Source organism: Pinus tabuliformis, chromosome X (assembly GCF_031772625.1).
Source record: "Pinus tabuliformis cultivar Carrire ecotype Pingquan chromosome X, CPIR1, whole genome shotgun sequence".
Lineage (NCBI taxonomy): Eukaryota > Viridiplantae > Streptophyta > Pinopsida > Pinales > Pinaceae > Pinus > Pinus tabuliformis.
In genome coordinates, this window is record NC_142308.1 from 1455249847 (window position 1) to 1455264119 (window position 14273).

General features: G+C 42.5%; 1 protein-coding gene across 1 annotated transcript; it reads right to left on the reverse strand.

Annotated features, from left to right (window-relative positions):
* Positions 1–13253: 13253 nt before the first annotated feature.
* LOC149145501 (uncharacterized) lies at positions 13254–13952 on the reverse strand. Its single transcript, XM_089452480.1, has one exon. It carries the CDS (start codon positions 13950–13952, stop codon positions 13254–13256), a length of 699 nt encoding a protein of 232 aa, XP_089308606.1.
* Positions 13953–14273: the final 321 nt, after the last annotated feature.

Here is a 14273-nt window from a genome sequence, read left to right on the forward strand (position 1 = left end):
GTCTTTCCATATAGTCGACACATCATTGCAGTGATTAACTAATATACCCTACGTAGCCCTTCAGTCGTGTATGCCTGATATGTCTTGACATGGAACTTCGCAGGTTCTTGCCACCAATTCCTCAAGATGTCTTTTGTCAGGGTAGTGAATCCGGTGAGCCACTTGGTGTTAAAAATCTGCTGCTTTTCAGGCAATTTATAGTAGGCGTTGATATTCGTGGAAGCAATGGTAGCTATAGGCACCCCATCATGACCCCTAATCATCCAGTCTTCTGTGCTTGTGCACTGCAAGACCCATTTGATGATTTCAGCACACGGGAATATTGGTGGATGAGCTTCCACTTTATGTAACCTTGACTTTTTGACGTTTATATATACGTGAAAGTCCTCTTATGTCTCCAGGATATTCCTTTTAGCAAATTCTTCGTAGATCTCATACTAGGAGAGCCTGGTGGTCTTACTTATTGTTATCTCAAAATCAAGCCCTGGAAGGCTGCAACCCAGGAAGACTTCAAGTAACTATTTCACACCAATCTTTTGACTAAGGCTTAGCCTCCTTAGCCTGAGAGGGCTCTCTCAAAGGATTATTGATTTTGACTATTAGTAAGATGGCTAACTCTTGTGAATAACATTGACAAATAATGAAGGCTGGACAAACATTACATAAGTTTCCATTGGGCCTATGGAGTCAAACATACTACAGCAAACAATGATGATGCCTTACATAGAAGTCAGGGCATTTAGCATTTGGATGTTCAGAATATCACTTATATAAAACTACAGTTTACAAAGACATACAGGAAGTCAGAGCATGATCAATGAATTCTGAGTGATTATGCATTTGTACAACTGTAAAAGAACACTAAAGAAAATATACCATCACACATTCTGAACAAGAAAATCCCTTATGAATCCTGAGAAGTAAAACAGTCATTTATATTACTGAACTATGTTTTTACATAAGCCAAAACAGTCCTCTATTTTATAAAATATCCAACCCTCATTACATAGATGTTCCAGCTATCTATAGAAAATCCTTATTCTAACTACCTCGAGCTTCCTCCTCCCACATGAGGGGAACTCGAATTCTGCTTATGATGACACCTATTTGCTTTACAACAAACTATTAAATACAATTAGTGCTAACTGGAGTTCTAAAGAGTTCTAATTTGACTATGACTCTAACTCTATCTTCTTCGTAGAATGATTCCTTCTTGTTCTTTGACACTTGGACTCCTTGCAGTTTGGCTGAGATGGCTGAGATGAGTATTTAAAGCTCCATGTTGGCCTCGGATGCTGAATACTTTAACTGCTCAGTGATGTTAGGTGATATCCCTTGCTTTTCGGTTCCAGTCCTCCATAACTTCGAATATACAGCAGCATGTTTTTAGCCCTTTTAATAACCCAAAAATATAGGACATCACCATGTTCCTGATGTGTTGGAGGCTTCATCGATGGGCAAGTGTGCAGGCCAAAATCCCTCGTATGTAACTCATTCAAAACCCTAATGACCGGTAATAAAGTGGCTTTATAACAGAAACTTTAAACTTGAGTCAAAACATTTCACCTTTTTAAAGGTACACCTGTCTTGATCTGAATGGTTGTGATAGCTTCATTTGGTCTTTCACATGTCCTTCAGGTGTTTCCTTTAGAAAATTCCCGATCATTTTACCAAACTGTTTGTCTGCATTTAAAATCAACACCTACAGCAGTTCCGTAGCGCGCTACGAAACTGCTGAATTGTTTAAACAGCTTGTCTTTTCCCTGAGATATTTACCGCCCAGACATTTGATTGCAAAAACTTCTTTTGACCTTGGATATATATAGCAGGGATCTACATGTCTTTAAAACAATAAAACTAAGCAAAATTTAACAAAATTTGGAACAAAACCTTTCTTTGAACAGCAATTTCATTCAGCAGCTAACTGGCCTAGCTGTGCCTTCAAGTCTTCCACTTTCTTTCTCATAGCTTTATTCTCAGCTCTTAGATGCATGTTTATCTTTCTGAGGAGTTTGGCCTCTTTAATGGTAGGTATTGTCCATGTGTAAACATCGGCTACTGAATCCACCTGGTTTACTAAGTTTTCACTTCCTTTCAATACAGCTTTACGATAATTTGCATACCTGACTGCAGACTCCCTAGTGGCATTCTTCACCTGAGCAATCTCATGTTTAGCTGCTTCTAACTGGTTCCTTATAGCTATAATATTACCTCCTTGAGATATGATGGCTGTTCTTTTTGTGTCTTTTTGCTTAATTTTCTCTGCCTCCTCTGTTCTGGGCAATTCTTCGGCTTCCTCTGTTCTGGACAATTTCTCAGCTTCCTTTACTTGCTTCCTTGTAATAGGTCTTCTGGGTTTGAAAATGAATTCTTCACCTAGTTCATCAAACTTCAGCCTTTTTGAGGCCTTAGGCTTCTTGGTACTTTCTGGTGATGACTATGTCAAATCAATATGCACTGGTTCAATTTGCTCAAACTCGATGGCCTCTAATAAATCATTCAGGCTTGCTTTAGATACTGGGCTCTCTTCAACAGCTATGGCTTTACCTTTTTCTTTACTTATTTGGCTTCTTGTCCTTACTCTTGAAATTGCTTCAGCTCTGCTTGTTTTAGCTACAGTCTTCTCATCCTGAGTCTTTTCTTTTATTGCTTGCTGAGGTTGTTCTTTAATGATCAGTGGCTTCACTGGTTTTTTAAGCTGTGACTTGGTTTGCTTTTTAGCTCTGGCCTCCTTCTGAAGCTCAGCTATTGTGAGTTCTTTGACTGGTTGTTCTCTGACTGGTTGTGGAGTAAGGCCAGTTTTGCTTTGAAATCCAGCCATGAAGATGAACGAATTCCAGTCTCTGCCTATCTTCTGTAGGCCATCTAAAACTAACAATTTAATCAAACCATGGTGAAATAAAGAAGTCTCGCAATCCTCTTTTCTCAGCTGCACCTTATCACACATTTTACTTAGACTGCGAAATAAGTAAAAAGGAATATCTATGGAAGCCTTCCCAGTGAAATGTAAAAGCAACTTGAAATGATAAGAGTAGACCTTATTGTATCTTCCTTCACATGTCAAGTATTTCTGAATGTAGGTGAGAAGAAGGGCATAATGCTCCTTAACATAGTTTCTGGGCACTGCTTTTGTTAGGTCTTCATTCACATATGCCTCTTTTAAGAACTCTTTACATGGATTCATATCAAATTTAAAGTTCTTAAATCATTCTTGCTGCCCTCTTGGGATTTCTGTTACAGCAGCTATTGCCTCCGGAGACACTTGAACTTCCAACATAGCTATTTTTAAATTTAAACCGGTGAAGTTCAAAGCAAACTCTTTGGTTACCTGCGCATGTCCTCCTTGCAGTTTTTTACAGAAGTTTCAGCACCCGGCATCTTTGAATGCTTTCTTCACGCCTTCATCCCTCAATGCTATGTCTAAACCTTCAGGTTCGGTCCTCTGGCATTTTCCAGATCTGTGTTCTTTCCTCTCCATTTGTTTTTTGAAATCTTTACACTCACAATGAGCAACAGCTTCAGTTGAAATGGCGGTTCAGTTCTTTTTAACTCAGGCTCGCTTGTAATCAGGCTCGCTTGAAAATAGCCTCGCTTGAAAACTCAAATACATCATCCGATAAGCTTGTCACTTATGTAACATTCACGATCATCATCAAGATCCATGCACGGTACAATCCATCGGAATGATATTTCTGTGCGTTTCATCAAATCTATTGGTGGAGTGATGACTAATGACCGCTTAGACATGCTACGGGAGGTACACAAAAACTGACATGAGAGGACAGAATTGGTGACTCATTAACAGACTTGACACTTTAGGAAAGATTCGCTGCGAAATGCACGAATCCACGATTTCGCAGCGCGGTTAGTTTAAAATTCTAATAATGCGCTGTGAAACGGCTTAATGATAACGCGCTGCGAAATGACTGAACAATGATTACGCTACGAAACTGGCCAATAGGAGATTACGCTGCGAAATCACGAAAAGACTCGGTGAATAGGATAAGACAAGACATGGCTTATAACACAATGATGGTGGAGGAGAACCAATAGGATTAGAGTATAATTTAAAACAAACACCTTTAAAACTCCAAATCCTAAGTATGAAACATAAAACGAAAACCATATGACACAGACCTTTGACATTGAACTAGGACCAAGGACTATATGCATAAAATTTTTATTCTAAGTGATAACACTTATGTTGCATGTCGTATCTACGAAGATAGGTGGTTGTTCGTCTGGTTTTGTCTCCCATGTCCCGCTTCCTAATGCACCTTGAGATGTTTTAGTAGTTGGATGACCCATCTCATATTCAAAAGAGGAAATGGATATGCACTCGAGCTCGACGTCACATGGAATGTCAAAAATGCAATCCCACGATGAGAGAGAGGGCATAACCATAAATTGAAAATACCAAAATAAAACTTAGCCAGTGAGAGGGAGGTTGCGGGAATGAGGGAGTCGCAAGGTATCTAATGCAATAGTGCGACTGAGGTCACAGGTCGGGCGCGACCGTGAGGTTGAGATGCAAAGGGGCAGATTGTGGGTCGCACAGAGGATGGAGGAGTCACGACATCGCAATGCTAGGAGGTCGCGAGGAAAGAGGAGTCGCGAGGTCGCAGAGGTAGGAGGTCGCGGGGAAAGGGGAGTCGCGAGGTCGCGACGATAGGAGGTCGAGGGAGTTGCGAGGTTGCAGAGTCATAGAATCACGGATAAGGGGAGTCGCGAGGTCACAGAGTATTGGAGGGAAGGATATCGCGGCCGTGGGGTGTGCGACTAAGGTTCAGATTGTCCCAGAGGAGGCCTCTAGATGACTTAGGGAGACCTGGGTCACTTTCAAAAGGATAAAACTTTGGCTTCTTGATCTAACAAGGAGGATCAAGTGTAAGGAAAATTGAAAACTTGAGTGAAGGAGTAGGGGAAGGCCAGGGTGATTTATGGGGCACAACTGGGAAGGAGAGCTAAGTAAAGAGCTAAACCCTAGGGCAGGAGGTAAGTCGGAGGTCAGGGGATGCAGTTTATGCCATTTGGAAGAAAATAATCATTGCAGGAGGGAGGATTGTTACTTACCAAAGTTAGACACGCGTGTGAAGTTGGGTCGGAGGGATTTATGCCTTCTAGTGTGACCAACAGAGCTTTGTCAAATGCAACCAGGGTGCCCTCCTAGTTATAAAATCATCGAATGTGTGGAGGTCGCGAGGGTCGCGAGGGGGTATATTGGGACCTTGTGACTTAAGGGTTGTTTGCAACTCAGGGGTCACGAAATCGCGTTGGAAGATGCAGATAGGAGATGCGACCTTGCAACTTGGCGACCTTGCGAGTCGCAGAGTCACGAGGTCGCAAAAGCTCCTAGCTGTAAATGAGGCGACTTTGCGACTTTGTGACTCGGAAGGTCGCGAGGTCGTGAGGTCGCAAGGTCGCGAGGTCGTGTGGGATATAGGTGGTCAGAAGTGCGACCTTGTGACTTTGTGACTAGCGAGTCGTCGAGGTCGCAAGGGTTGTCTTGGTCGTAGGCATATGCTATAGTCGCGTTGCGATTATGCGACCCGGCTTATTTCATGAACTTGCGACTTGGCTTAACTTAGCCAAAATTTGAAATTCCCTCGGATTTACTGACACTGACGAAACTTCGGGAAGGGCCTAACGAGGCTGAAGCTTAGGCTTGATGTAGGGGGTCCAAAAATTTTATGTTTACAGGGATTTTGGGAGGTGTTGTCGCAACATCTACAACAATTGGAAATTCCCTGGAAGAACCCAGGATCTCTGACGTTCACGGGCCTCGCTTAAGGGGACTTGAAATAGATATTTCTTGATTGGGCTGCGGGTCCCACTGATGGTATTCCAGGTTCTCCTTTCGAACTTGGTCAGTTGTCCTGCTTGTCTCAACATGATCTTTACACATGCAAAAAAGGGGCGCTACCTTCTGCTACCTTGGGCCCAAAAGGGAGAACCGAAGTTACAGCATGAGTTTTAGAGTATTCCCGGTATAGTGGTCATGGTACTTTGGTGTTGCTCCACTACCAGCGAGCCTGAATAGTACCCCGGCGGAGTCACTACCTAGAAATCGCGAACATTACTCCGCTACCAGTGAGCCTAGTCAGTACCCCGGCGGAGTCGTTGCTTCACCTCTTTGCGCAGGAATCCTTTCTCAGTCCTTTAGCCCTTATTATGAAAGTTATAGGTGCTCATGAGCACTTATTTTGCCTGTGCATATAACGCACTTATTTTAATGGAGGCTTAAAACCTGGGCGGATGAGGGATCCCGACTTATTTGACTTGCAAAGAGGTTGTTTCTGGCTTATAGAGTCCTTATTGTTTTCCCAAGATATGTGTATACTCATTGTTGGTTTCTTCGGCTCCTCTTTTGTCCCTAAGGTTGCAGGTGAGCTAGAACGACTTCAAGAATTTAGATCATGCGAGCAGCATGGGTAGACTGATGTGGGTGAGAATGAGGACCTGTGCATGCCATCGCATTCCCCGTCGTTACCAAATCTTCCGAAATATACTCTTCTCGTACTTAAACTTTTGTCCATTAACGGATCCGGAGAGCGTCTAAGGGACCTAGAGTGTAGGGTTATTTTAACTTTGACCTTCCATCTCTACTTTATTCTAGGAAAACAACAAACCACCATTAAACTAGTGATTGAAACTACATGGCGATAAATGAAAACTATCTATGAAAGCAATGGTAGACTATAGTACAAGGTGGGACTTAGCAACTCTGGGGTTTCTAGGTGAAGTAATGTTTAAGGTCATGGTCGTTCACTGGAAATGGTTCCACCTATCCTCCTAGGTTTTGTAATTTGAAAGTGCGATGACCAATTTTTTCTACAATCTGGAATGGGCCTATCCACAAGGCTTGAAATTTTGCATGTTTGCCTTTGTCTTCATGAGCCTAGTCCCATTTGAGCACTAGGTCCCCTACCTCAAATTTGTGGGACCCTGCGGATTTCCCATCAAACCATCTTTTGATCTGGGCTTGGTGAATGGCAAACTTCTCCTTAGTTTTGAACCTTTCTTCCTCTAGTTTCACCAGGGTATCGATCCGGCTTTGTATAGATGGGCAAGGGGTGCCTCGCGACTCTTGGGCTAGCTTAAGGGCGGGGAGATACAGATTGGGGGGCAAGATGGCTTCTTTCCCGTAGACCAGGAAGTATGGCGATGTGCTTATTGAGGTTTTGGGAGTGACTCGGTCAGCCCAAAGAGCATTACTGAGGGCATTATGCCAATTCCTCTGTTACAAAAGTAGGGTTTTTTTTATGATACAAATGAGGTTCTTGTTGGTTGATTCAGCCAAGTCGTTCCCTTGAGGGTAGTAATTAGCCAAATGTTTTAACACTATGCTATTTTCCAGAGCGAAATTATATAATTTCAAAGACGAAAAGTAAGTAGCGTTATCAAAAACAAGGGAGGTTGGAATGCCGAACCTGGTGATGATGTGCTGCTTAATAAAAGATATTACCTCGTCATCATTAACCTTTCAAAGTGGGATTGCCTCTACCCATCGAGTGAAGTAGTCGGTGGCCGTGAGTATGTACCTATGTTGCTTTGACGAGTGAGGAATGATCTCACCTATGATGTCCAGACCCCATTGTTGAAAAGGTTCCTCGACTGCTATGGGTTGTAAGGGGGCGGATTACCTTGCATGCATGCCAGCATGCTTTTGGCAAATCAAACACTTTCGAACATAGTCATAAGCATCTTTGAATAAAGTGGGCCAGTAGAAACCTGTCCGCATAACCTTGTGCTATGGTGTCGCCCGCCTAATGACCTCCTGCCGATCCGTCATGTAAATCTTTGACCACCTGTTGTGCTTCATCATATTCTAGACATCTTAGCAACACACCAAGGTGATGCTTCTTGAAGAGGTTACCCTGGACCATCTGATATGAGGTTGCTTTCAGTCTAACAGCTCTTCTCTGTTTAGCGGACATTGTTTCGGGCAATGACCCATGTGTTAGATATTGCTTTAAATCAGCATACCATGATGGGGAGTCATGTGAGCCGAGGAGTTCATTGTGGTACATTTCAATTTCATGCTCCCATCCTTCTGTTTCTTGGGCCAATCAGTCAGCTTCCGTGCCCTACAGATTCGTGGCTTTGACAGCCAGCTTACAAATACCATGCCCTTTTACAGTGTGCGAGGGCTTAAATTCTAAGTCATATTCCTGGAGGGATGTCATCCAGTTGGCTCTTCTCTCCCCCAACTCTTTTTGTAGGAAGAGGGATCTAACAGTGGGATGGGGGACCATTACGGTGTAGAAATTTTGAATAATTAAGTACTTATTCATAGAGATTATCTCGATTATACACTATTGCAGAATATATGCATAATACATAACCTCCTCTATGTTGATCATCAATTTAGCAGCATTAAAAACAATGAAACATCAATCACATGCACACATTAACACAGTATGTAACCCGGGGAAAGCTTACAGCTGAAAACCCCACACTATCTGTATATTAATGATTGAGAACATGTAACAATACATAGTACAATACTCCTCACAAGTACTCAGTACTATCTCCACCTGTTACACACAAAACTAGCTCAGATCTGATGCCTCAACTCTCCTCCACTGTTTGCCTGCCTCCACTGCGCAATCCTGCAAGAGAATGAATGAGAATGGCTGATCCAAACTCCTATTTACCTTGGCTGATCCAAATCATGTGAGCATAAGCTATAATTGCCTTGATATTGGCCCACACTGCGCAATACTCATTGGCATTACTCAATCCATGCATGTGCAAAATCTCATGCACAACTGATAGTCACAACTCACCCTTTCACTTACCTCTAACACCTGTCTATGTTGAACTGTCTATGCACTGAGTTAACTGATGTATTCTTCAGTTGCTTTATGACTTAATAATTAGTGAATTAATTAATATTTAATTCACACAACTCATCACTAGTTTATTCTGCAGTTAGACTAAATACAACTAGTTCAACTAAGTCAAACTGAACACAAATCCATCAACTCCACATCCAACTCCACAGAACTCACATGCATGAGTTCTAACTGAAGTCCTCCATGCAATAGATCAACTAACACATAAGAAACCATGTGATTCCTTTTGTCAGCGACATGTGCCACATCCGTAGCTCGAACTGAAGTGCTCCAAGAGAATAAGATAATGTTTAGAGACCAAATATTACTAAGGGCTAATAATATTTAACTGTTTCTATTTTTAGCCTGGCAGTCTAAAAATAGACTCTGATCACTCCACTGTGAACCAAAAATAGAAGTCCATCTATTCTTCCCAACATGACCAATCATCCATAAACAACATCCTGCAACTCATAGACCATGATCCATATGTCTAAAAATAGACATAGTTTAAAAATAGACTTTGCGCCAAAAATACCCTGCGGGCCCACTTAGTGAAGGCGACTCCTTTCCACTAAGCTCCATCATCTTGTTGCATTTTCAACATACGGTGATGTGATTTTTTAGGGTGTAAGGCCTAAAGTGTTTCACTGCTTTGTAGACAGCATAAGCCTACTTATCGATGTTCGGGTAATTCAGCTTTGCCCCTTGGAGTCCTGTACTCATGAAAGATGTAGGACGTCCATCATGATCACAGTCCTTTTGAGTGAGGACCACGGCCAGTGATGAATCTGAAGCGAAGGTGTATAAGATAAAATCTTTGTGGAAATCGGGGCTTGAGAGTGAAGGTGCCTCCGCGATTTCTGCCTTAATCTAATCAAATGATTCCTTTTCTTCCCGATCCCATTTGAAAATTGTATCTTTCTTTATCATGTTTTGTAGAGGTTTGGAAATTTGTGCAAAATCTGAAATAAACTTGTGCAAGAAATTAATTTTACTAAGGAAAGATTGCATACCTTTCTTGGTGCTTGGGTAAGGGATTTGTGCTATGGCTTTTACGCGGTCAGGGTCGACGATGATCCCTTTTGATCCAAAATGGATCTTGGATAGACTTCTAAGTCTAAAGTGTTCCTCATAGATGAAAATGAAAGTTAAGGGCTGCTCTTGGAAATAGTCTCATTGTGTAGATCTTTTCACTCTGAATCTACTGCAATTTGAATGGGCTAAAATGGACTTTGGATGAAGAAGTTATCACAAAAAGAAGTTTTCCTTTGTCCTTTGAAAATGACGCAATTTCTTATAAATGGGACTTAAGGGAAAATGTGTTTTTGAACATAAAATCCCTTAGATTCCATCACATCACATTCCTTTATTGCATCACAATAAAATAAGGTTGAAGGACTTAAAATAGGCGCAAAGGATTTCAGCGGACTCGACGGATTTATAAATCAAGCAAGCGAACCTTTTGAGTTCCGAAAGGAGGGCAGTAAGAGATATTTCGGGCAAGCTTCAAGCAATAAGAGGTATTGGACGGGCTCAGCCTGATTCCATACATTGTCCGACATATAGCACCCAGGAGGAGAGAGGAAACCGCTTTTTTGGGCGGTTAATCCCCGTGCAAATTGTGCACCCGAAATGACTGTCAGCCATCGGATTAGAGGTCGTGAATCAATGGTCAAGATGCGATCGGTGATTGCTGATCGGGGGATGAAAAGGGAAGACCCTCAGGCCATAGCACTACGATATGCCGATATGCGATCAGTGATAGCGCCGATGCAAGGGGGCCAATAGCGATACGCTGATCTTTTGATCGGCCGATCGGTGAACCCCCGATACCAGGGCCAATGCACATTGTGATTGAAACTTGCGATATGCTGATAAAGGGTAGACCTGATGGGAATTATAAGCGTGCATGCATAAAATTTGAAATCCGATTTATTCAGATTTTCTTTGTATTTCCCGTATATTAAGGTTTTGACCTCCCACCTAAGCGATTGCGATATGCCGATAGAAGGCGGACCCGATGGGTTTATAGATGAGATTCTATATTATTTTAAGTCCAGGCTAAAGGCCCATGATGTGTTTTGCATGCGTTTTCCTGTGTATTTCCGTTATTTGGCTGTCACGGCTAGAGGAAGGAAAAACAATCAGGTTTCCCCATGCCGACGATTCCTTTCCATTGTAAACGGATTCTTGTGGTGAATAGTTAGGTTTTCCATGATGGAGGACTGTAACTGACATTTTACAAAGGCACAGAGCGCACAATTGAGGACTGAAATAGGTCGTTGGAAGGTTGCTGAGAGTCACTTGGAGGTCAAGCGAACTACAAAGGCACGCAGAGGCTGAGAGAAGATCAGAGCCAAAGCCAGAGCCACGAGCCAGAGCCAGAGCCAAGATCCAGAGCCAGAGCCAGAGCCGAGAGCCAGAGCCAAGAGCCAGAGCCAGAGCCAAGAGCTAGAGCCAAGAGCCAGAGCTAGAGCCAAGAGCCAGAGCTAGAGCCAGAGCCGAGAGCCAGAGCCAGAGCCAGAAATCCTGAGAGCTTCAGAGCCAATGATAAGATGGTATTCTAAGCCCATTGTTTCTATGTAATCCAATGGAGTTGAGCATGGAGCTTGTAAAAGAACTTATGCCATAATCCCAGAGAGCCTAGTCGAGTTGACTAGAGCTCAAGGAGACGTAGCCCAAGAGGTTTGGGTGAACTCCATATTATATTGTTGTTATGTGTGTTTGTCTATTTGATGCTTTACTTACTGTCACATGTATTTAAATATTAGCATAAGCAACAAAACTTAAAGCACTTAACATTTAAAAACAAACACAAGCATACACCTTTTAATTCCGCAATTGTTTAATCATAAGGTCTTGGGAATATTTAAACTTTGGAAGTGGGAGAGGTTCTTGTAAGCATAACAAGAAGCCTTTAGTGCCCCATTTTTAGATCAGGTGGTATCAGAGCTTAAGTTTGATTAACCCCACCTTCAAATAAGGTGATATCAAAGCTATTTATACCAGAGCAAGTGGTGTTAGATTAGAATGCTTGATTGACAGAGCAAAGATTGCTTGTCTAAAAGGTGTTTAAATAGTCAGAGGTTGATTGTACACTTGTTTATAGACTGACCATTGTTTGAGTTTGCAGAGGTGAATGGAAAGTTGTTGTTAGCTAAGTCCAAGAGAGGACCAAAAAGGAAGAAGGGTTGAAGGCATTCTTCTTATCCCAAAGGACCTCAAAGCAATCCTTGAAGCACAAGAGGTTTGTTGCAAAAGTATCCCTGCAGCTTGCAAGACCAATCTCTGCTGAGAAGAAGATCATAAGCCTCCGGGATGTCCATGATGATTATGACAATGCATTGGTGCACTCGGGCATCAGAGGATAACCGAATGATGACATTATTTAATTCCCCATTAGATTCAGAAATTACATATTGTAGATGCATAAGCATATTCCGAAATATCTATCATAGAACACTGCATCGATGGAGGCAGTAAACAGCTACCCCCACCACACAGCAAAGAGCCTAGACCGAGTCTGAAGGAGAGTCCAAAAGTTTCAAAAAATCAACCGAGAATATTATCTTGATCCACGCAGGGAGATAATATCAAAAAACATGAACAGTACCAAATGTTATGGCCGCATATCTAATCAAGAAACAGCCAAGGAAATATGTACAAATATATATGTCTGGTCCAAATATTATGTCAAAAAGTCCATGAATGGCCTGTGATAGAACTGGTGGTGTTCTCCATCGATCTGTTCAATAATCAGCCTGTTGCCTTGCTCCCTGATTGCGCCTTCTTTGGAAAGACGGTCAGCCTCTGTGTTCCGCTCCCTGTATATATGATTACAGCAAAAAAGGTCAAAATATGAAATCAATCTGAAATCCTCATCAAGAATGTGTCTCAAAGTGAAAGTCCTACAAGAAGATGCTCTATTCAACCAATCACAGACAATCTTTGAGTCACCAAACAGTTGTAATGCAGTGCATCCTTTCTCCAATGCAAAGTGAATGATATGATAAGCAGCTGAAAGTTCTGCGAAGTTATTTGTGCCCTGTCTAAAGCCCATAGACAGACTGTAAGAGTGCCTCTCAGTTAAATGTAGAGTGGCCCCGCCACCACAGCCATCATCTTGTGCCGCCCCATCAAAGTAAGCCCAAGGTCTACCGAGGACAATCTGTTCCAGGGAGATAGAACAGGGCAGGGGGGAGAAGGGTCCTCCGGGATGAGATCATAGTCAAATTTGATCATGGCCACCAAACTAGGCCATCTAGGAGGGATGTTATGGAATATCAATCAATTGCGAGCTATCCAAATAGCCTAGCAGAATAGTAGGGGTAGGTTCCTCAATTTATGAGGCAAAACAGTTTGGTACCACAAATCCCAGGCCTCTACTAGAGATTCTGAAAGCCAATCACAATTTTAGGGGACAGTGTCAGACACCAGCTGCCAAGCACTACGAACTACTGGACAGTGGAGGAAGATGTGAGAAGCAGACTCCCCAGCTATGTGGCAAAAATGACACCAGTGAGGGCCATAAAAGGCCCTTTTTAACAAATTATCCCCGGTGGGGATCTTGTTCTTTAAAATGCACCACATAAGAACTCTAGATCTAGGAGACGCTTTGAGCTTCCAGAGATGCTTCCACCATGGTAAGATGACTAGAGGCTTACGCGGTTTAGCCAGGACCAAATAACCCTCATTGGGTGTATATCTCCCAGATTTCGCCAGGCCCCAAATAATCTTGTCCTCCCCCTCTATGATACGAATATATGCTTCCAAAAGAGTCTGGGTGAAAACCCGCCAGTGCTGCCTCCAAGGTGGTGGGATATTAAGCTGACCTACTGATTTCCAAGCCTGATGTAGAAAGGTAGAGTTGTGTAAGTCTGCAATATGGGCCAGGTGTGTGATATTCTGCTCCTTTAATTGTTCTATTATACCAGGAGGCAGTCTATACAAGTCCCCACAACTAATCCATGGATCTATGTCGATGCGGACATTGTTCCCCGACTGAATCTTCCAGGTAATGCCAGAGCGAATGGGTTCCAAAGCCTTAAGGACAGCATTCCATATAATCGAAATTCCTGTAAAGAGGCCAGCTGGCCTTCTAATCCAATCCATAACTCAGGCTGGAGAAATATATTTCAAGTAAGCAACCCTGGTCCATAAACTATCCGAAACCATCAATTTCCATCGAAGTTTCGCAACTAGAGCAGATGAAAAATCATCCAACTTCTTGAGGCCCCAACCCCCCCATTTTTTAGGAAGGGTGAGCGCATCCCACTTGACCCAAGCAAATATCCTACCCGGCTGTTTACCTCTCCATAAAAATCTGCAACATATATTTTGTATCCTGGAAAGTATGCCTCTAGGGATTCATGCCAGGGACATCCAGTAAATAGGAGTTGCTTCCAGTACACTTTTGATGAGGGTCAAATGGCC

Bases quoted from the DNA above. Each gene is read 5' to 3' on its own strand.
- LOC149145501 (XM_089452480.1), bottom strand. From the start codon at position 13,952: ATGGATTGGATTAGAAGGCCAGCTGGCCTCTTTACAGGAATTTCGATT.